Source organism: Thamnophis sirtalis, unplaced genomic scaffold, assembly GCF_051295495.1.
Source record: "Thamnophis sirtalis isolate CommonGarterSnake01/CBP01778 unplaced genomic scaffold, rThaSir2_p1.2 scaffold_12, whole genome shotgun sequence".
Classification (NCBI taxonomy): domain Eukaryota; kingdom Metazoa; phylum Chordata; class Lepidosauria; order Squamata; family Natricidae; genus Thamnophis; species Thamnophis sirtalis.
This window is the reverse complement of record NW_028261392.1, coordinates 36,771,065-36,795,002: the sequence shown is the minus strand read 5'-3', so window position 1 is coordinate 36,795,002 and position 23,938 is coordinate 36,771,065. Positions and strand designations below refer to the sequence as shown.

The following is a 23,938-nucleotide window of genomic DNA, read 5'->3' as shown; positions in this document are numbered from 1 at the left end:
TTAATCTGTAAATGGAAAAGGAAACATGTAGTGGTTTACCAGCCCAGCATTCTCCCTTTCAATTTTGGTTCCATTTCTATCCAAATTTACAATTAATTCCTGGAGGATGAGACTAAAAATTCAAGAGGACTTTACAAAGTCCAGAGAATATAGATTTCAGTGCATACAGTGAGAATAGCACAAGAACAGTGGTATACTGAGTTGATAATTCATTTGACTTCTTAATCTCATGTAAAATGGTTCAGAATTTTAACTAATTCTACTAGAAATTATTCTCAAATAAGTATGAAAAGTATAATTTAGATATTTATTATGAGAAAAAAAATCAATGAACAATGAAATATATATTTCAACATAAATATGATAGAATTGATTGAACCTACATTTTCCTCATTTATTTGAAAATATGCTCTATTGAAGTCTATTTATTGAATATTCAATGAAATCAATACAGATCGAATTGAACTGTATGTCAGACAGCTCAATTATTTTCCACTATGATGTCATCATTATATGCTAAAACAGTGATATTACTAAAGTTTGAAAAGTTGCATAGTACTACTTAACCTCCTTAAAAGCTGACACCAAAAATTAAATGCCTAGCAATCACAACAGTCTTTTTCCTGTAGCTTTTTCCACATAAAGTGTCTCTAGAACAATGTTTTTTTTTTCAAATTTGGCAACTTTAAGATATGTGGGATTCAACTCCCAGGATTCCCCAGTCATGAGGAAATTTGGGAGTTTTAAAGTCAGAAAAAATACTGCTCCAGAGGTAATGTCCTACAATATGTATGACAATTGAAGTACAATGAATTGTGACTTCATGGATTCCATTTTGCGGACTGTTGATGCAACATGTCAGATTTTCATCCAGATATTCTTCCAAAATAATAAAAAAGTCCTTTCCATCCATATAGTATGGAGGAAATAAGTTAACTTTTATGTTAATGTTACCTTAATATTAGCATATCCACAATAATTTAAGTAACTTGCACCATGATGCAAACTGTTATTTACATTCATGTATGTCATTTATGTAGGGACGTGGTGGCTCAGTGGCTAAGACACTGAGCTTGTCAATCAGAAAGGGTGGCAGTTTGGCTGTTCGAATCCCAAGCGCCACATAATGGAGTGAGCTCCTGTTACTTGATCCAAGAAAGTATCTACCATTTATTGCTGACTGAAAACCCATAATTGACTTTTTGTGTGAAAAAAATGAACTTTTGATTTATGGTTTGGATGATCAGACAGACTAGATTATATAAAGAGAGTTCATTGTAACCATAGAGTAAAAGCAAATTTATAATTGTATGTATAACTGCTATAAAGAAGATTGGAAGCTATTTCTTTGTATATTTGGTTTACTTTTCCATCCCCCCCACTTTCTTGTACTTTCAACTTTCTCTTTGATTTCTTCCTTGTTCTTACTCTGTATTATAAGGGACATGGTGGCTCAGTGGCTAAGATACTGAGCTTGTTGATCAGAAAGGTCAGCAGTTTGGTGGTTCGAATCCCTAGCACTGCGTAACAGAGTGAGCTCCTGTTACTTGTCCCAGCTTCTGCTAACCTAGCAGTTCAAAAGCATGTAAAAATGCAAGTAGAAAAATAAGGACCACCTTTGGTGGGAAGGTAACAGTGTTCCGGGTGCCTTTGGCATTTAGTCATGCTGGCCATATGACCACAGAGATGTCTTCAGAGAGCACTGGCTCTTTGGCTTTGAATGTAGATGAGCACTGCCCCCTAGAGTCAGGAATGACTAGTACATATGTGCGAGGGGAACCTACGTCATTTGTGTAATGAACTAATTGTAACAGATAAAATGAATTGCTACAATCCATTAACCATTAATGAATATTTGAAACCATTAAGTATATCTCCTCTTCTACATCCCCAGGTTCATTAAAAGGAAATTTCATTGTATTGTTGTTGATGGTCATCAGATCTTGGAACTACATCCAGTTTTATAATCCTTCTGCTTAGTTACTTATATCAGTGAGAGATCTTCTGAAGATACCTTTAATATGAGAACCTCAACTATCAGGTATGTGAGAAAGAACTATCTCTTGTAGAATGCACTTTCTGTGAAAATGCATGTGGTTCCTACTTTCTCAAAATTTAGGAAAATGGCACAAAATTCATCTCATTTGCCAAGCATTTAGCAGTTTACTAGTTATAATGATGGTTTTTAATTATAATTTTAATAGTATTGATTTTTGTATTTTGGGGTGCTGTTCTAAGTGCTGTAACAATTAAAGTGAGGTATACAATGAACAACAAAGAAAGCAAGATAAGGTATAACATAAAATGAGATAAGATAATAGAAACAATGCTTTCTTGATTTAAATTTAAAATAGTCATGCTTTACTGAGTGCATTATTTTCAGCATAATGGTGTTCATGGAAAGAGTCAAAGAAATCAAGATAATTGCTACAGTTCTTGGTGAATGGATATTTGAATCCTTGTTCTTTTTTACATGCATCACAACACAAAAAAAATAAGACAGGTCTTCTATTATGCAATTATAGATCCCATCTTGACTTTTTTGACCCCTTCACCTAAATAAGCTTTTCTTACTTATAGATAAGTATTATTATGTGAATGAAAATGCATTCATAGAAAAGAAAGTAATCTTTCTCTATCACAATCTTCAGGGGAATAGAATATTAAGATGCCAAGGTTGAGAAATACTGATGTAGACCATTATACAATACAATACAATAGCAGTGTTGGAAGGGACCTTTGAGGTCTTCTAGTCCAACCCCCTGCCTAGGCAGGAAACCCTATACCATTTCAGACAAATGGCTATCCAACATCTTCTTAAAGACTTCCAGTGTTGGGGCATTCACAACTTCTGGAGGCAAGCTGTTCCACTGATTAATTGTTCTAACTGTCAGGAAATTATAGTCATGGAAGGGAAAAAATGCAATGTTACATTTTTGCTATAACCATACATAGAAAACTGAAGGAAGGGTTTGCTAATATAGGTAGTCCTCAACTTACAACAGTTTGCTTGGCGACTGATCGAAGTTACAATGGCACTGAAAAAAGTGACTTATGACTATTTTTCACACTTATGACTATTGTAGCATCCTGAAGGTTGTGTGATTTGCATTCGGATGCTTGACTCACATTTATGACAGTGGTAATGTTCCAAGGTCATGTGATCCCCATTTGCAAACATCTGACAAGTCAATGGGGAAACCAGATTCACTTAACAGCCATGTTACTAATTTAAGAACTGCAGTGATTCACTTCACAAATGTGGCAAGAAGCGTCGTAAAATGGGGCAAAAGTTACTTTCTCACTTAGCAACAGAAGTATTGGGCTCAATTGTGGTCGTAAGAACTACCTGTAATAGCCAAAAGGAATATTACAAAGGGCACCAATGGCAGATCCTTTCTTGTGACACTGTCGTCCCAATCTTTCCCAGAATTTGCCTAACTGTATAACAGGAAACCTGACCTACCGACTGTCATAAATTTGTCATGCATGTAGATTAATCCAGTTCTAACTTGCCATAGCCTAACTGAAATGTAAGCTTTGCCTTTAAGAATTCACCTATTGGCTGGCTTCCATGAATGTAGCACTCAACTGCACTGGACCATGATCCAAGGGAGAGTGTTATTAAGTATTTTGAAAAGGAGAAACCAATGATGGAATATTATTATCTACTATTGCAACTTACTATATGTCTGAAATAACAACAAATATTCCATAGTGTTACTTTTGACCTACAGGGACAATCTCTGTAATGTGAAAGAAATCAGTGTTACTACTGCAGTGGTAGTGTGCTTATTTTTTCCCCTATCTTAAGATAAGGATTTTAAAATTGTGCTTGAAAGTTAGTGAGTGAAGGATATCAGAGCTGCAGGAGAAACCACAGGCTTGATATTTAAAAAAGCTTTTCTCATTACTTGTCTTGCTTTTGTTTATTGCTCACCATCTCAAAAAAATAATAATAATGGAAGAGCCACCTGATGCAAAGACTTTCTAGCGTAATATCTATCTAATCTAGAGACCTAAGGGAAAACTATAAACAGGTCATAAGTGTAACAGCATCTTTTTACGTTGCCTGGCAATTTGGCACTTCTCCCTGTCAGCCTCTGCTTCGCTACTTGCTTTCGGCTGTCATTGAAACGGGGGTGGGGGAGAGGGAGCATGGTATTTGGGAGGGGAAGTCTTGAGTACAGGAGTGATTGTAAAAAGATTGGGGTTCTACCAGTTCGCACCTTTTTGGTAGAACCGGTTCGTCAAATCTACCGAACCGGTTAGAAGAGGTTCCACCAGTGGACCCAGAAAGCAGGCCACACCTACAGAAACCCACCACTGGTTCTCACCATCTACTGCGCATGCTGGAGATAGTGAATATGCCCGCCAAGGCCAATTGTCCAGCAGACCAAACTGATGATGCTTTTTGAAGATGGAACCCACATGACACCTGAGGGTTGTGCGGATTGGGCTATGGGAGTCGGGTCACATATTGATATCTATGATTACGCGTGCTTTTGCCTCAGACCTTGCTTTGCTTAGCTGCTATCTACTCATAACCAGTAAAAGTACTCTTAATTTTGAAAGTTTATACTTGTTAGTATTTTCATCAATGAATTCACAGCACTTTTAAAACAAAAATAACTACCACCTTATGAATCAAGTAAGGTCTAAGGCCAGAGTGACCTTCATGCTTATATGGAAAATCTAAAACTTAGTTTTTCTCCACTGTATCATTCATTAAACCAAAATGTTATTCCATTTATAGCTGACAATTTTTCTTACCATTTTTTTTACATTCTAGCAGCTGTTTCTAATAACAGAGAACATACCAGAACTGGAATGCCTGTATATAAAGAAGAAGAAGAAATTGGAGGCAAAATGAATTAAAGTTGCCAAATGTGAGCCAGGATCCTTAATGCACTTTCAGAATTGGTCTCTTTAGGGACAATGGGATGAATATATTGTCTGGGGCGATAGATAGAATTGGACCTTCTGCCCCACACAGAGGCCAATCAGCGTGGCAGCTGAATATTCTTTTAACCTTGAAGATGGAGGCAATTTTTATTTCTATCAAGTGGCATACCCAACTTAGCTTTATTTATTACAAATAAATATATGATCCTATGCCACACCAGAGGACGATTTATAGGTCACAAAACCTACAGAACAATGTCCTTCAGTAATTTGCAGTGGCTGCTTCCTGTATGTTATCATGCTCTGTGTTGGCTATATTAGTTCATTCCAGCTAAGAAGAGGACTCCCCTGCTGTAAGGGAAAATTATGGTAATCCATTCCACTTTATTTATTCTCCACTTTTTATTGCATAGCATAGAATCAATTTATGTACAAGTCTTAGTTCTTTATGGTCTACCCTGAACTAGCATGGAATAATTGTTTGCAGGTCCTGCTACAGGTACATTACTTTCTCTGGCAGAGTTTATCCCATATTGTAAATGGAAATATTATTATTTTGAAGAGATTGAAATCTTACTTGCTTATTCAAGCTGTTTTAATTTTTTAAACTATCTTCAACTTTTTCTAATTGTGTGCAGTGTTATTTCAATAATATTTAAGGCCTATTTTCTTTAGATGTTTTAATTATATTTTTGTAAGTCACCTGGAGTTCTTGAGAGTATATGGATAAATAATTTTGGGCTATTCCTTAAGGCCTTTATATAAAAGAATGAAGTCTAGGAAGTGGGTGTTTGGGCTATGAGTCAAACTTAGTAAATACCCATGACTGCTTTAATTAGGTCTCAGATTGACTAAAACAATATTTGAAGTCCTGAGGTCATTTATGAGAATGCTACTAGTTTTTCAACAGCAATGAAAACTTTGTATCAAGACCATGACTAAGTCAGCTTCAATATTCTTTCATTCTTGCTAATGAATGGTTTTAAAAATAGCCATCTGGTTGTGTGAGTACGAATTAGTGGATTTGATTTCTTGCTTGTTAATTTGACTTTTTCTTTCCTTAACAAAATCCCACCAAAAACCCAAACATGTTTGATCACTTCGATCCAGTCACTAATTTCTATTGATACACAAAATGCTGAAGAATTTAGTTATTTCTCTGTTCCTGACATCTGAAGGATGTGGATTATCTAAATTTATTCAGGTCTAGCTATCATTCAGTCAGCTTTTGTTCCCCCAAGTAGGCATTTTATGCTGGAAACTAGATGGGAGGAGGTGAGTACTTCCATGCTAAAGTGAGTTAGGACCTAGTGCAGTGATGGTGAACTTTTTGGCACTACGTGCCAAAAAAGAACTGCACACGCTTGTCAGGGCTGCAACCCAGAAGAGGAGCTGCCTAGGGGGCATACATGTGCTGGGAAATGAACTTCTGGTTTCCAGCGTGTGCATGCGCACTGGCCAGCTGGTCTTCTTGTTTCGGGCATGCATGTGCACGCAACAATCAGCTTCTCGGCACACATACACGTGCCGGAAATTTGAAGACCAGCTTTTCCAGTTTCAGGCACTGCTGTACATGTGAAAGCCAGCTGACCATCACACACCTATGTGTGCTAGAAACCCAGAAGAGGAATGGGTGGTGCTGCGCATGTCAGCCGACATGGCTCTGTGTGCCACTTCGGGCATGCGTGCCATAGGTCACGGACCTCGTGGCATCGTTTGGTGCTTCTTGAAAGGAACATTTTGACACTTGGTTCTGGGAGGCTCCTATTCTGCACAATTACCATTAGCCTATGGTGACCCTCAGAGGGATTGATAACACTTCTCATGTTATTTAAATATATATGAAGCTGCTGGTGAAGTGTTCAACGTTTTGGCATTGAGTGTTGTAAGATCCAAAGGAAGTATTCTAATTCTAATGCTGATGTGGACAAAATGTAGACACAGGGAATAAGGACTTCATCTGTATTGGAAGGCACTATAGCAATAGCAATAGCAGTAGACTTATATACCGCTTCATAGGCCTTTCAGGCCTCTCTAAGCGGTTTACAGAGAGTCAGCATATTGCCCCCAACAATCTGGGTCCTCATTTTACCCACCTCGGAAGGATGGAAGGCTGAGTCAACCCTGAGCCGGTGAGATTTGAACCGCTGACCTGCTGATCTAGCAGTAGCCTGCAGTGCTGCATTTAACCACTGCGCCACCTTGGCTCTTTTCTTGGCACTAAAGTCAGGTACACAGCTAAGGTAACTCGTTTCAGTAGTTCAGATTTTAGTGAATGCCTAGAATGTAATTTACACAACTAAGAATGAAATGTTACTAGCCCAACTTTATTTTACCGACTGGAATAAATTGCCAATTTGCACCTATAACATCTTAGCTAGCTGGAGGCCAGGATAATTCAAAGGCTGTATTTTCTATTTAAATTAACTGATACTTTTAAGATCTTAAGATTTTTTTGCTCTCCTCTTCTGCACTCTCAGGGAACTGTTTAATGGGAATCTATGCTAGTTTTCCTAGATGTTGCTCCCAGTCTTTGGAAATGTTTAGTCTGGAGGTCTTGTTAATTCTTCCTCTTCTTTTGCTGGCAGGTTGATCTTTGGGATGTAAATAGGCTACTGCTGAGTTGATAGCTACTACTTCTTTTTTCTTCTTCTTTTAATGACTCTGTAATCCCTTGCATCTAGGTGCAATCAGCGTGACAGAATAGAATTGAGCATTTATTGGTTGGACGCCCTTCCTGACACCTATGCAGAGTTCGCTTTGCACTGAGAAATATCTGCCGCCACCTGGAATCAAACTCACAATCTCCTGATTGTGAGGTGAGAGCTCCACCTCTAGGCCACCATGATACTGTTTTGTGCTACTTCTTTTATAATCAATAAAAATTAATTATGTTTATTAATTATTATTTTATATTTTTATTAAGGGGATATGGTGGCCTAGCAGTTAAGATGCTAGGCTGTCAACCAGATGGGCAGTTCAAGACCGGAATACTGCATGATGGACTGAGCTTCCATTCATTCTCTAGTTGCTACCAACTAAGCAGCTTGAAAGCAGGCAAACGCAAGTAGATAAATAGGTACCACTTTTATGGAAGGGTTAGGGTTACGTGTACACCTCAGTGTATAGTCATGCTGGCCACATGACTACAGAAGTGTCTTTGGATAATGCTGGATCCCTCAGCTAGGAAATGGAGATGATCAATGCACCATAGTCGGACATGATTGGATAGTGAAAACCTTTACCTTTTTTTTTAACCTTTGACTTCTTTTATTAAGTAGAATTGCAATGAAATTTGAGACAGACTACTTTGTTTTTTATTTTTTACTTATATTGTGTTTGGCTATCTCAATTAAGTTAATAAGTGAATAAATCCAGAAGATTGCTTTCTTCCTGTCCTTTTATTGGCCAGATAATTCAGCTATTGCACTAGGATATTAGGGGTATCAAATGTAAGTGATCATCATCATGATTTTAACAACCCTATAATCCCTTGCGGGGTAGAGACTGGGCAACTGAATGGAGCAAGCAGAGCAAAGAACAAGTAGGACCTGTTTTCTTGTGATAACCAAAACATCATTATCTAGCACAAGGTGATATCAACAGGCTTGGTGAAATACACTACCAGAACTTCCTTAAGTACAATAAACTAGGGGTAGGGAGTGGAAAGACCTCCAAATTGAACAGGGAGTGAAAAGACCTCCAAACTGAATTAAGAATATTCAGTTCCCATGAATGGACTACTGAAAAGAAATGGAAAACCGGACCTGAATATTTTATTTTACAACATTTGTGGTAGGTCCTACTTGTTCCCCTAACAAACAAACTTGGGGAAAGATGACATTAAACACTCTTTTTCTTTCTTTTCTTTTTTTTTAATTTAAACAGTAAGATAAAATTACAAAAGCTTCTGAAGCAATTCTCTATGCAGGGGAAAAAACAATCCATTGAAGTAAACTCAAATTACATACGCAGCCTCGTACTAGGCATAGTTACACAAAAATACATGTTGTGTTGTGTTCTCTTCCAACTCAGTGTACATAGGACTGCAGCTTTCCAAAGTAATCTCCACATTTTCTCAGAAGTCCTACGGATCTCAGTGGGAATTAATCCCAGGTATACATGCATCATAGGACTGCATGTTAATCATTCACAAACATAGCAAACAACACTGGAAATGTAAGTTATCCAAAAAGGCATGGTACCAAACCAAATACTGGTGAAGTTGATTGAAACAGTTTTGAAACGGAACTTCATTTCTTTGTCTTTATTATAGTAAAAATATTGTAGAATGATTTTGCCTGAACACTAGAGGAAAATGTTCTAAAAATGTTTATGTTTTTCTTATCAAAATGAAGAATTAAACTGGGTATTGTTCTTGTCTACTTTTAAAATGTAATCTCATGCAATATATGATTGTTTAGGAGCAGTGATGATTGAGAAGCCAGGAAGCAGCTTAAATTTGAATTAACGTTTGTATTTCCCTGAATGGTAAAATTCCTCATTTTCCTAATAGGTATGTAGGTAATGGCCTTAAAATTCAAGTAATCAGTGAACAGAGTCTTAGCAAGTGCATTTTAAAACAGCTCCATGGATATCAAAATGCCTGTTCTCAGTCACTGAGAGCCTGGGACAATGGCATCAATGAAAGATGTCCTACCCTGCCAAGTGTCACTGAAATGCAGTAAAAGGCAACAAAAAATGTGGTTCATGCACATTTTGTTATGATGAAGGCTATGTAAAGAAGTCTTGTTGTCTTTGTGTGTTTGCGCTTGTGCCTTTGAGTCCAAAATTCATTCCTGGTAACTGCCTGGACAAGTCCCTGCAGTTTCCTTGGAAATATTGTGGAAGTGGTTGCCACTGCCTGTTTCTTAGGGCTGAGAGAGAGGGACTGGCCCAAAGTCACCAATCAGCTTCTTGCCTAAGGCAAGACTAAACTCACAGCCTCTTGGTTTCTAGCCAAGTAGTGTCTTAAACTCTAGACCAAATTGTCCTCACACTGTCATTAAAGGTGACAATATATTTGCTCTCTGTATGATTTATTTCCAACACACTATCCGGGTAAAACAATTTTAAGTTTTTGCTTTATATTTTAGTGTACCTCTATGCAGAGATCCAACAATTTAGGCACTCCTAACTGATATACAATAGTTTGTATAGCACATATTTTTTTATCATTCATGCAGAAAAATCCAACTTTTGGAAACTGTCAAGTTTTTAATGAGCTATGATTTTGTTCTTATGTGCTAGTAAGATTCAGACTCTGGGTAATTTTGGTAGATTGGTAAATTGGTTCAACATTGTTCTAATTCATGCTGTTTTGTATTCACTTTTAAAACTGCTTTACATTTTGGGATGAGGAGAATTATATCACATTAAATAAATAAATCTTTCTTTGTGTGCCATACTTTGAAAACATAGTACATCTGTAAGTTTCAATTCAACTCAGAATAGAATTGGAAGGGACCTTGGAAGTCTTCTCATCTAACCCCTTGCTCAAGCCGCAGACCCTACACTGAGCAGACCATATACCATTTCAGACAAGTGGCTGTCCTGGCTCTTCTTAAAAACCTCCAGTGACAAACATCATCTGAAGGCAAGCTATTCCACTGGTTAATTGTTCTCACTGTTAGGAGTTATCTCCTTAATTCCAGATGCTTCTGTCATTGATTATTTTCCATTCATTGCTTCTTGTCCTGCCCTCTGGTGCTTTGAAAAGTAAGTTGACCTCCCTCTTCTTTGTGGCAGCCCCTCAAATACTAGTATTCCAGTATTCTTTCAATCCTTCTTTTCTCTAGAACAGCCATACCCAAAGTTCTAGGTAGTCAACTGGGATTCTGCAGTGGCTCTTCTTGTGGCCTGCTACAATGCAAGCAATACCATTGCAATAACCTTTTATTGTCATGGGACTGATTAACAATTTTATATTAATTTTTCATACAGAAGGTGGCATGTTGCACTTTTGGAAGGGTGCTATAGTTTGACTATTAACAGAAAAAAAGAGAAGCAATTGGAAGGTGGGCCAAATAAATAATACCATAAATATATTGGGAATAATACCATTTCATTGCAAGCATTTCATAGTGAAATAAAGCAGCTAAATCTGCTAAATTACATATGACTAACCTTTGTTATGGTTACTGTTGTGGCTTATTGTAAAACCTGACATGGTCTAGAATGGGTAGTCATGGGGCAGTTGTTAAGATTCTCAGAATGGCAAAGAAAGAATTGTGGAAATGGGTGAATCAAGAGTGGGGTCTGCACAAGGCAACCACAGTGTTATTGCCAGAACTGACCTTATCATAGAAGCGAAGAAATTTGCTTGAACTAACCTAGGGCTTGGCAACCTTAAACACCTAAAGAGCCATTTGGACCAGTTTCCTACAGAAAAGAAAACACTGGGCGCCACAAAACCCTTCCCGTGCCTGGCTATTGCCACAAAACTAGCACATTTATTTGAATTAAAGGTTCTATTTTCTTCTGAAACTTTCTTTTCTTGGATTTATCCATGGTTGGCCTACTGGGGGTTGAAGAGCTCAATAAATCGTGTGCTGTCAGATGTCGCACATTGGCGGTTGTGACACATATTTTGAGCGACAGGGAGCCACAGCAGAGGGATGAAAGAGCCACATGCAGCTCCAGAGCTGCGGGTTGCTGACCCCCTGAATTAACCGGTCCAGGTGGGCAGGTGGGAGAATAGCTTTCAGTGTCTTTACCTTGCATTTCAGGCACAACAGGGCACTTAGGCCACTACTGTTTCAAAGTCCTAGGTTCTGAAATGACCTGAGCCTTCTGGGATTATGAAGCCACTAAGGAGTGAGCCACTTGACTTGCAGAAAGTCACTCAGTTTAAATACCAAGTCGTGGACCAGAATCAAGAGAAATATGGCTGATATACTGATACAAAGCGCTTACACATGGTTCAACAAAACCTGCACACGTTTTACAAATGCAAAGAAAGGAAGGGCCAGTTCCTGTACACTGCTGAATATTATGCATTCCATGACATTATCTGGAAAAGTCTTACCCACAGCAGCCATCACAGGATTCAGGGTCCCCTATGCTATGTATGTCATGGGCACCAGTAATATTTAGCAGTTCTCATCAGCATTAAGTGTTAGACAGTTTGACACACCAAGCACTGCTACCACGTCTCAAAGCTGAGGACAGATAATAGGTTGGAAAATTAGTCCCGGTTTCAGAGATTTGTATTTCAAAGTATAGATGGCCATCATAAAAAAAATGCTGCATTCAAAGGCAAAAATAAATCTGTGCCTGTGACACTAGAGCGGTCTTGTTTGTTCCACACATCCAAGTTATCAGGGGAGGAGTGTAGATTGCCAAAAGGTTGCTTGTGGGCATGTGCTCTTAAGAGGTGCTGCTGTTAATCCACTTCATGTGCATTCAGCATGACTATGAGCTAGAGTGTTCCAGCATGGACAAACTCTGGAACAGCTTGTAAGAATACCTCTGCAGGTTGCAAAGTTCACAGTCCCACTATGTGCATGAATGTACATTCGAAATATAAAAAAATGGCAGATATGTTATATGCCCAAACAGTTTAAAAAATATACCCTATTTCATTTGTAAACTATCAATGCAGATACCCAGCAGCATAGAAACTATTTTCCAAGTCTTCTGTTGTCCTAAAAAGATTAGTGTCTGCTGTCATTTATGTAATTGTCACAAACATCTGAGGTTACATGTAGAAATAATCAAGGCAAGAATAATTTTGTACATATTGTTAAACATGCAAAAACTTCCTGAAGAATATTGCCCAAAGGTCAAAAATCTTTTGGAACCTCAAATTCTCCTCGGTAGCATTTGTTTTTGCAAGTATGGCTAACACTTGAATCTGGAAGTCCTTCCATTTATTTTGGAGAAGCAGCACCTTTAATTACAGGTTCCCTGTTCAAATATGTGGCCCAATAAACTAAATTGAATGTTCCAAACAAGAGAGGGAAAACTATTCGGGACATTTTGTCAATCTTACTGATGCTGTTATACGTCTTTTTGTTTTCAGCCGGTTTCTCAATGGGCATGGCTGGAGAAGAAACAGAGTTGGAGATGACTGAAGGGGTGGAGTCCTTTGGTATGTTTAATGTGGGCGTCATCTTTCCAGCAGCATAGCTGTTTATGGCTTTATTTGCCATTAATTCACGTTCTTTTTTCTGAAACACACATACACAACAACAATAACATTGGAACGCTGTATTTTTTTTTTTAAGAGATGCTTGGATCATTAAAATGCATTTTATACAGAGTCCCTACAATCTCTGGTTATACTATGTATAATAGAATATTCGCTGAATTCTTATCATTGTGATTTACAGCATCCTAGTTTATTTAAACGGGTAAGTGTTTTCCCATTCTGTAAGCATGATGTATCATAGCCTTTAAGAATGATAATATAAAGACATCATTTTTACATGGAGAAGTGACAGAAGCATCACCATTCTAGTTACATCTAAAGGAGGTTCTTAATACATGGTTAAATTCTTTCTGAGAATGGCTTATCAGATTGGAGGGTAAAATATTTATCTTAACATTTAAATCCAGAAAGAATAAAGTTTGTTCTTATCACCCATTAAGCATGGAATCTTCTTTCAGACCACTTGTTATGCTACTTCAGCTTCCATAGCTCTTATTAAACATTTGGGTTGAGTCTCTTAGTACTCAACTCCATATGAAACAAAGTCTAAGAACATATGAATGCTTTTAATTATATTATAGCCCTAACTTTATTTTTCCCTTTCTTTTGTCTTCCTGTTCTTTCTTTCCCCAGGATTGTTTGTGCCTCCCATAAAATCCTTTATGGACTTTTCTTGCTACTGTATGGCCAGTTTTTTTTTTGACTCTTTACTTCTCATGGTTTATGGTATATAGGTAAATATGCATCTGTCACTAGTGCTTGGCCAAAGAATTATTAAATTCTTTGGCCAAGCACTAGTGCATTAAAGCATTAAATTTAGCAGATATGTTCAGTCAATTAATTGTATTATATAATAATGAGGACAACTCATAATCAAGAAAGGGGCAGTAGAAGAATGTAAATATCCAAACAGGTTATGGAGAAAAAAAAATCCAACGGGAAATCTAGAATATTTGTAACACCCTCCCCCCCTTGATATTTATTAATTTACTTCTTCAAGGAGTTGTAATAGCCACCTTCTTTTTTGCAGCCTCCAAAGCTTTTTTGCCATCCCAGGCCCAGCTTCTTTTGGTAAAATAGTTGACCGTGGCAAATTCAATCAGGGCAGAAAAGACAAAGGCATAGCATACGGCAATAAACCAATCCATTGCAGTAGCATAAGCCACTTTGGGTAGAGAGTTACGGGCACTGATGCTTAAGGTCGTCATTGTAAGAACTGTAGTCACGCCTTTAAAAGAGAGAGAGAGAGAGAGAAAGAAAAAGATATAAGTTACATAAAATGTATGTATTTATTATTTATATAGCATATGGCGATGTTACATGCCAGGAGACTATAATGCTAATACAGAGTAGTAGTTTGGCTGCCTAACTAATAGCTAGCCCAGTTTGGTTCCCACTCACATGCTTTCCAAAGTGCACCACACTCTGCAGAAGAAAGAAAGACAAGCAGCTTTTCTGCAGTGTTTTACAGGAGCTTCTCCCTCCACCGAAGCCACCTCACAAATGGGAATCACAACTGGGAATATCCAGCGCCAGTGGGATTCTAACTGTCTGCATGAAGTATTGGCTTCTCTTCCCACTGAAATGGTAACCTACTCACATAGAACATTGTTTCAGATTGTTAGGTGGGCAGAAGCTGGGGCGAGTAATGGGGGCTCACCCCACCACAAGTGCTAGGACTTGAACCACTAGAGTAAGGACCATCTCCAGTATCATTAAGCCACTAAACCACCGTGCTTCACTGTTACCTAAAATGTGCAATATGTAAAACTTTTTCAGATGGGTCACTTCCAAAATGAATATGTAGATGGCATAGGGGTGTCAAACTCAAGGCCCAGGGGCTGGATCTGGCCCATGGGGTGCTTAGATCTGGCCTGCAGCACCGCCCTGGAAACAGCAAAGAACCAGCCCGCAGTGCCTCTGCCAGCAAAAATGGAGCCTGGGAGGGCAGTGTGCAGGAGGCCATCACAGCTAAAAACAGAGCTTGCGAAGGCCACGAGTGGCACTCCCATATCCATTTTCACTGGAAGAGGGTTGCAGGAGGTCATTGTAGCCAAAATGGATTTTGTGAGGGCCATGGGCAACTCTCCCAAGCCCTGTTTTTGCTGGCAGAGGGTTGCAGGAGGCTGCGCATCCGAAATGGAGCTTGGGAGCCTGTTTTCGCTGGCAGAGCACTCGGGCCATTACAGGCACCCCCAAAATGATGACGTTGAGCTGGCCACACCCACCCTGCCACACTAACCCAGCACCCCAAGGTTAAATACAGCCCTGATGCAGCACTCAATGAAATTGAGTTTGACATCCCTGGCATAGAGAATAACCCTTAAGGATAGTGGAAAGATCCACTAACCAACACAACAAACAGATAAGGTTGATTTAAGTCAATTCCAAGAACTAATTTGAGATACCCCTTCAGACAAACCCTATCTAATAAACATGAAGATAAAGCAAAGGAGGAGAGAAGCATATGCAGACTTGCAAGTTTCTGTTACTCTACTATTACTATACTGTAATAATAATAGCTTTAGGTGTGCACACTATCTTTTTGTTAGTCTGTTGTATCCTGAAGGGTAGACATAATGCTTGCTATTATATACTAACTTATCTTCAGGAAGGATTAGATGGCTTGCCTAAAGTATCCAAGCAGGGGCATTGTACTGTATCTAAATAGGTAGTGTCACATGGGAAAAAGAAGCTGGAAATTCTGCTATATGTTCCAATACAACTGGAGGGCACTTACTTGGAAAAGACTGATCCAGGTGATCTGTAGACAGTTAACTGGACAAAAGACTACAGAGAAGGAGAGGAGGTTACCTTGCATTATTACTTCTGTAATGGTATGTGGGAATGACCTTGGGAGAGTGAGCCCAGAGTCACACACACAGTCAAATAAGAGACAATATAGACCTCAGCTGGATAGTGGGGGGGGGGGGGGAGGAGAGACTCAGAAGAGACTAATTGCTTGGATGTAAGGAAATGTGAAAGAAATTATGCTTTCAGACTTACAAGATTCAGATAAGGTAGCCTTATAATAAAGTACCCTGTTTGTGTGAAAATAAGACCTCCCCGGAAAATAAGCCCAATTGGGCTTTTGAGCATATGTGCTAAAATAATCCCTCCCCAAAAATATTGCAACACAGCAGCAGCTATGAGGTGACCATGCTTGTCGCCTCCTACACCTCAAAAATAATAAGACCTCCCTGAAAATAAGGCCAGGTGTTTATTTTTTTGGGGGGGCGGGGTGTCAAAAGAAAATAAGACCCTGTCTTATTTTCAGGGAAACACAGAAGAATTAACTCATCTGGTTATGTTTCCTATCTGCCATCTGGCTGACAGTTTTGGTTGTTAAATTGAATACCTGGAATTTGGTCTTACTGGTAGCTAGGTTTCTCAAGTAACCATCATCAGGCCACAAACTAATTGACATACATAATCCTTCTAATGGCTCTCTAATAACACTCAATTCTATTCTATTCTGTGACACCTACGTTGTTCTAGGCTTCAACCTTTCTATGGAGGAAAAAAAAGTGGGTAAAGTACTGGACAAGAATTGATTCACAGTATCTAGAGTTACTTTTCATTTTGTATCTTCCTTGGCGAGGGAAGAAGAAAGAAGTGATAAAGTGTTTGGATTGAGTACAGGTGCAGGGGGATTTCATGTCAGGAGGAAATAAGCATTGTTGCTTTCTTCAGAGATTCCCCCTGCAATCTGTTGCAAAGGAAATTAGGTTTGGAAATCCCAGAATAAAGGATCTTTTAAGGATGAAGGAGAGTACTTACCAAAGACTGTTCGAGCAGGGACAGATTCTCTGTTTAACCAAAATGATACTTGTGATAAGATGACTGTCATAATGCAGGGAAGGTAAGTCTGGATGACAAAATAACCAATCTTCCTTTTCAAATGAAAATGTGCCCTCATTATAGTGTATTCCCCTAGGTAGGAGAAAATAAAGACGCATCTTAGCAAATAAGAAAACCAGAATTATTAACTCCTTCCATTTAAGTAGCTATTCCACAAACCACTTCAGCAGTCCTAGAATACCCCAGATAGAATGTTGATTTGAGGGTGCTAAACATCAGCCACTAAGCTGAATGCTAGCAAATTGCTCGGGACTGGAGATTGATTCACAAGATCCGTTTTCCTTCTCCCAAAAGGTAAACCTCCATCCCTGCTCTTATTGCTAAGCCTTGAGATCAGAGACCTTGTATCCAAGCTTCATAAATAATCCAGAGCAGTGGCTCTGACTTGCTACTTGCACATTTGTCAAAGAGAACACTGACTTCTGTAGCCTTTGCCAGCCTGCATGTTACAGGCCACTGCTGAGGCTGCGGGAAAGGCTTTCGCGAAAGAGCTTCTTCATTAAATGAAGATGCCATACGAATTCTTTATGATGGAAGACAACACAGCTCATGGAGAGTCTTTACACCACTGGAGCACATTCCTAGTAGCAAGCCAATCAGTGCTGCCAGGGTCTCTCTGCATGGGGCAGAAGATCATTGTGTTAGTGACACTACATGTTGAGACTCCCTGTAGAGGTACTGCCCAAAGAAATCATTTCAAGGGCACCCATTTGAGAAACGTGACGATTCCAGGGAAAGACTCTTTCTCTTATAATTGTATAGCTGCATGGAATGCAGGCAGCTATTGTGAACTGGTGCTAAAGGAAGCTAACTGTTTAGAATCTTGCTCTCTTGTGCAAGTTCTGGAAGACCAGATTAATCCCACTTTATTTTTCTCCACATCTAACAGAGGCAAGGAAATGCAATGCTTTACTAAAACTGGGCAAATATTTTAAAAGAATGCCATGCAATGCAGAAAGAAAGAAAATGAGAAAAAAAATCTCTTTGTGTAAATATTCTTTTGCACAGAAGATAAATCTTTGGTGGATCAGCAATCTCTTGGGCTTCAACCACCCTTTCCCAGTCAGCTGTGGGATTCTGTTCCTCCTCTATTGCTTTGGTTGCTGAAAAAGTGGAACCTGATATTTTTTTCAAAAACTATTGTGCTTGTCTATGTATTCACTGTATAAATACTATATAAATAAGACAACGGACTTCAGATTTGGCTTCTGCCTTAGTTGTATCCTTCAAAACTAAAATCTGTAAAAATATAAAAAAATGTAAAAAAGAAAAAAACTGACAACAAACACACATTCAAATTTTAGTAAGATTAAAAAAAGTATCTCACAGAACATGTGTCTTGGCAGGAATTGGCAACTTTAAAAATATATATTTAAGAAAAACATAAATTAAAAATGGGAAAAATTCATACAAAACATGCTTAACACAAATTAAAATAAAGAACTGGAGTAGTTCTGTTTTTAAAAAGTGTAGTTTATGGGAAATAATTTGTAGGAAGATGATTAGGAAAAGTTAAGTAGTGTAATGTGGATTTTCCTGTTTTTGTATCAATACTTTTGTGATACAAAGCAACTAAATCTAAAAACGTATGATCCTAATATTTTACAAACTTATGATCCTAATATTTTATACTACAAATATTTGCCACAGCTGACTTGATCTAATTATTACAGGAATAATAATCTAAAACTCCTCTATAACTCATCGTTTTGCAAAATCATTCCTCTATTGTAACAACATGGTTCAAAAATAAGCAAGAAGACTCAGGAATGTTCATCCATTCCGAGATAGGCTGAATCACTTTTGTTTTTGTTTCTTAAAGCATCTGATCGCCTCAAACAAAAAGGGTCTAGACATAGTAGAGCATCTTTCCCAGCTGGACCAGTGGATACTGCATTAAAAGCTTCATGGGGCAAACTGATCTGTCTTTAATTCACAACCTCAAGCAAGGTTTTCAATTCACAACCTCAAGCAAGGGGAAGCCGGCCTCCAGTGATGATTCTCTCTAGTTGGACCAAGGTAAAGATGTAGGAGTTGAATGTGGGAAGCAAAGTGAAAATAAAATGAGAAATTTATCCTTGGCTTTTCTTTTCTTTTTCCTTTTTAGGATTTTGTACAGGTCTGTGACTACAATAAAATTGATTGGATTCAATTTTAATATATATAATACACATGCACAAATACATGGTTTTGTCTAACTAAGAAATTGTAACAAAAATAACACATGGAACTGTATGTTATTTTTATATTCTCAGCTTCAGATAAGGAAATAACATCTTAGAAATCCTGATTACAGGCATCCCAAAAGCTTGCTAAAGACCAGAAAATCCTTAGTTGACTAATGCTTTCCCTGTGTGAAATCGGATTTCTGTATTTTGTTAATCCTCAGTCACAATCTGTGTCCTACTATTTCTGACCCTTGCTGCATTGAGAGCTCAACCTGATCTGAGGTAACCTGGGACAATTGCAAAGTGAAATAGGAGGGGGGGGGGAGAAAGCTATTAAAAATATTCGATGTTCAGCACCTGCCACTCTTAAAGGAAATTTCTGTGAAAGGTAATTCCTGGATAAAGTTCTGATTGTGGATTGTCCTCAGAATCTGTTTCGGTCCTTAGTATAGCGTCAGCCAGAAGCCTTGGTAAGCACTGCTAAGAACTGGATGAGTGCCTGGCAGCCTGGCAGATTCCCTGTGGACATCTTGCTCTTAGAAAGCTTCTCCACACAGATCTAGGAGATGCTTCAGGAAACCTTCTGGACTTTTTTCTTGGTGACTGTGAAAGTAAAAGGGGAGCTGCCATTCATTGCAGAGAATAATGCTGCTATAATGGTGAACTGGTAAGAAATCTTTTATGATGAACTTATTTTACTGGTCAATGTTTCCTTTCCCATCCCCACCCTCTTGTGAGATCTTGTGGTCTTCGAGTGATCTCAAATTGTGTCTTTCTCTCCTTCTCATTACCATTCCTAAAAGAAAATTAGTGCTATAGTTTTCAGTGCGCTCTGTGGAATACAGTAGAAGGGAGGTATTGTGCTCCTTAATCTGATTGTGTTAAGGTCACTGTGATAATTTGCACTTGCAATGCTGCTCCTTTCTCTTTATTTTTGCACTTTGGAGATTGTGTAGACTTTCTGAAAAAACTGGCTGAGTTCTCAGGAGGCTGTCATTTTGGGAACAGTTTGTTCATTTACTGATTGAGCAGGCAAGACTTTAAGTACTGCCATTCTTTTATCTTTTCAGACTCTAGGGGATGTGTGTGTGAGTGTGTGTGTGTGTGTGTGTGTGTGTGTGTGTGCGCGCGTACATGCATGCCTCTGGGTCTATTACAAATCACTTAAATATCTATTCTCCCTACAGAGTAACAGGCAACTGACCGCTTTCTTTCCTAAGTCTCAAATTAGAAGAGAATCCTGCTGGCAGGCTATGGGAGTCTGGGCCATGAATAGCAAATAAATCCAGTGTTTTCTTGGGTTGCTCCATCAATTTATTGACATTCCTTCAAAACCTACAGAGGAAAACGTAGCATGGAGCCACCTGATTCCAAGCTCTCAGGCAGGGTCTTTTGCCTCTAATTACCACGATCCTCAATTTCTATTTCATTCTCAGAAGCCGGGGGAGCATAAATCAGGTCCTACACCTCTTTATCACCTGTCCTTTTCCATGCACGCTTCTCCAGAGACAACAAGAAACAATTGCCTTGAAATTCTCATGTGGATGGCTGGACTGGCATGCAAGTTCTGTGGCCTGTAGTGCTGCCATGTTCAACATATTTTCTTCCAGGTACAGACATGTGAATCCTAGCATCCCTTTCCCCACACATGGTATCTAGACATACTATGAAGCAGGGTCACAGCTGCCACATTTCCCTCTTCTTTGCCCTAAAGTTTTTATTGAACACATTGTTGAATATGGGGGAAGAAATCAATCTATAGATGCTGGCTTGGCTCCAGTGGGAAAATAAGCTAGCAAAAGACGTAGCAGTTTAAGTAACTGCAAAGGAGCTCTCCGTTCCTAGTGCTTCTTTTCAAGCTTGGATAGTTTGTCTGCTACATCTGTTTTATCCAGCAGAAAGAAATGTTCTTTAGCAGAATGTAAGAGGCAGAGCTTTTTGAAAGCAAAGGAATACTGCATCTGATGAATGTGCTATTTAACGAACAATCCATTTATAAAATTGTGGCAAGTTTAATAGGTAGCTGAGAATTTTGTTTGTTATACTTTTATACTAAATGACCTTAATTTTTCTTACATCTAGGCACAATTCTACTGATTAAGTACAATAAACCCTTTTTTTACTTCCAATTAACCATCCTATCTAAAGCTACCTTTGGGTACATTGTCAAGCATAAATCATTTTAGCATGTACTAATTAAATAACAACTTCTATCAGGGCTGTGCAGCACTTCAGATCCAATTCCCAAAACCCAGCAAGGAGCTTGTGGTGATATATCCATTCTCATCCCTTCAAAACCATCCCAATTTTTCTCTCCAGCATCATACAGCAATTCTCAAGGGCAACCATATATCCTAGGCAAGATGAAACTGCTTTAAAGGGTTATTTTCATAATTCATTCAAATTTTGAATTGCATCCAAAGTACTGCACGCCCTAGTATTGTGCATCTCAAAACATGCAATCAGCATGTAGCATCTCCTTTTTTATTTATTTCAATACAAGAATAAGTTGAAAATCAGACCACAATGAGGAGGGAATGTTACATGGTGCAACATTATTACAGAGAAAACGTCCAACCTATATTATGTGAATTTTATCATGGTTTTATTGAAATTTGAATCACAATCTGATTTTACACTGGGTGGGTAAAAGATATATATGATTATCTCCTGAACAGCACTCCATAGTAACTTGTACAGAAGAATGAGCCATCCTAAGTCAAATACCACAAATAGTTCTTCTATATTACTGTTCCTATCACAATACTGTTCAATGGTATCTTTCAGCAATTCAATTATGACTGATAAAGTGTGAATGGTGAAGTATTGCTTTTATTGCTTATCTAGAGAGTCCTAAACAATAAAAACTGGCTGCCTGAAAAAAATGCTTCTTGCTATATTAATCTGCTGTAATCTGAGGATGGAATGGAATGGAAAGGAAATTGCATTAAGTGATGATGTAAGATGGGTTCTTTGCATCTAATGCCAAATTAACTGACTTTTCATGATGAAGTTTTAAGAGTGGTAAAATATCTACTTTATTTATATGTACTTGCATTGTACTTTGTCTAAAGATTCCAGGCAACTCAACACCTTTTCATTTGGTATTTATGAACAAATGACTATGGTGGAATTTGTGGTTTTGTTTTATTTATAGTTTATTGATTTTACTGAGATAAGGTTTTTTTAAAATTGTTGTCTGTTTTATTATTTCCTTACCGGCTTGAGATAGTTTTATCAATAGAATAAAAAATACATGGATGTGGTGTATTCAGGAATGAACAGGCCACGCACAAGTAACAATCAAACATGTATGAAAATACTGAGGGAGATTGAAATTCGGCATAGAGAAAGGGACACCAAAGGGCAAACCAACCAAGATGACTTATTTTGAAAAAAACACCATCCTGTCAGCATGGACCGTAGACCTTTCCTTACTGAATACTGCAATTCAAAGGTCAATTTTGTTACCTGTACTGGTACTGATGTTTTCAGAATCTACACTTTGTCCCATTAGGTGATATTGGTTAAGCCTAGAACCATCTTCTGCTACTACCACCGAATTTGCTGAGGTGTTAGTCCACACGTAGATCACTTCTGAATTGGGATAAGCGTCTGGGTTAAAATAAAGAAAAAGTAGACAAGTGATGTTTGAACATTAATATTCATACACCGTACTTTTACCTGAAAAGTCAAGCTTAATTTCTGCCAAGGTTCAGTTTCAAATTCTCATATCATTATGAAGATTCAGTTCCTGGATATGCAAATTTATATAAAATAATAGAATGTTCACTTCAATGAAAAATAGTTCTTCTTTTAACAAGAAACACAAAGAAGAGCTTTCAAAGTACTTGGCCTATGTTCACTCCCTTTTCCTGGAAATGAAGCTTTGATTATTAACAAAAGCACAGAGAAGAATTTCTGTTTTACAAATTTATAATCTGCCTTAAGTCTCAATATCCACAAGAATTATACTCCCCCATTTGTTATGCAGATTCAATTACTCTGATATTTTATAGATGGAAATCAGAAACTGAGAAATAGTATGACCACAGATTCATTCATTAACCCAAAGTCAAGGGACAGCTTCTGAATATTACAAAAAACAGATACATTTCCATTTTTGTATTATCCCGCAGAATACATTGGAATAATGATCTATGCGCACACACACACATAAAGGGTGGGGATTATTTCAGAGCAAAAGTAGAAATATTTAATATGTAATTAAATGAACAGATGTTGTGTCTGCATAGATTGTGAACAGAATTGTGCAGGTTGGGGTGGCTTCCCTCTCTGCCATATTACACATGTATACAAACTTTCTATAGAGAGTTTCTCAATATTGCAGCATTATGTGCACATCAAAGCATGCATACAAGATGGTAAACAAAGATAGTCCTATGGTTGATGCTTGTCTCTTTTACCAGTAACTATCACAAACTTGCCTGCAACATCTCCAGTTCAGTTTGCTTAGCCCATTAGTCACCCATAAAGCCCTGCATGGCAGTGGATCTGGATACTTGAGAGACCGCCTTCTGCCAATTACATCCCTGCGACCGATAAGATCCCATAGATTAGGCCTCCTCCGCATCCCATCGGCCAGCCAGTGTCGGCTGGCAACCACAAGGAGGAGGGCCTTCTCAGCAGTAGCCCCGGCCCTTTGGAACGAGCTCCCTGTAGAGATTCGTACCCTCTCCACCGTCCAAGCCTTCCGCATAGCCTTGAAGAACTGGCTCGCCCGTCAGGCCTGGGGACAAGGATAGTTACCCCTCCCGAATGATGAATGTATGTTGCTTACCATTTTATTATATGTCTCTATCTTGTTGTTTGTATTCCCCCCCTTCCCAGT

General features: G+C 38.4%; 2 protein-coding genes and 1 long non-coding RNA gene across 3 annotated transcripts in view; 2 read left to right on the top strand and 1 right to left on the bottom strand.

Moving 5' to 3' along the window:
* Window positions 1-1,901: 1,901 nt before the first annotated feature.
* Window positions 1,902-8,827, top strand: LOC106557312 (uncharacterized). The gene is made up of 4 exons (XR_001314102.2): window positions 1,902-2,041; window positions 4,793-5,274; window positions 7,590-7,724; window positions 7,832-8,827. It is a non-coding gene; the product is annotated as an uncharacterized LOC106557312 (long non-coding RNA).
* A 150-nt stretch (window positions 8,828-8,977) lies between these two features.
* Window positions 8,978-23,938, bottom strand: part of GABRA5 (gamma-aminobutyric acid type A receptor subunit alpha5) — an 87,386-nt gene continuing 72,425 nt past the window's right edge. The window contains exons 7-10 of the mRNA XM_014051525.2: window positions 22,558-22,701; window positions 16,838-16,990; window positions 14,074-14,285; window positions 8,978-13,076 (exon numbers count right to left, since the gene is read on the bottom strand). Of these exons, the coding sequence (XP_013907000.1) occupies window positions 12,777-13,076; window positions 14,074-14,285; window positions 16,838-16,990; window positions 22,558-22,701 (809 nt within the window). The 3' untranslated portion in view covers window positions 8,978-12,776. The remainder of the gene's footprint in view (window positions 13,077-14,073; window positions 14,286-16,837; window positions 16,991-22,557; window positions 22,702-23,938) is intronic.
* The window catches only part of GABRB3 (gamma-aminobutyric acid type A receptor subunit beta3), a 281,267-nt gene continuing 276,692 nt past the window's right edge, over window positions 19,364-23,938 (top strand). The window contains exon 1 of the mRNA XM_087726486.1: window positions 19,364-19,753. Within this exon, the coding sequence (XP_087582612.1) occupies window positions 19,653-19,753 (101 nt within the window). The 5' untranslated portion in view covers window positions 19,364-19,652. The remainder of the gene's footprint in view (window positions 19,754-23,938) is intronic.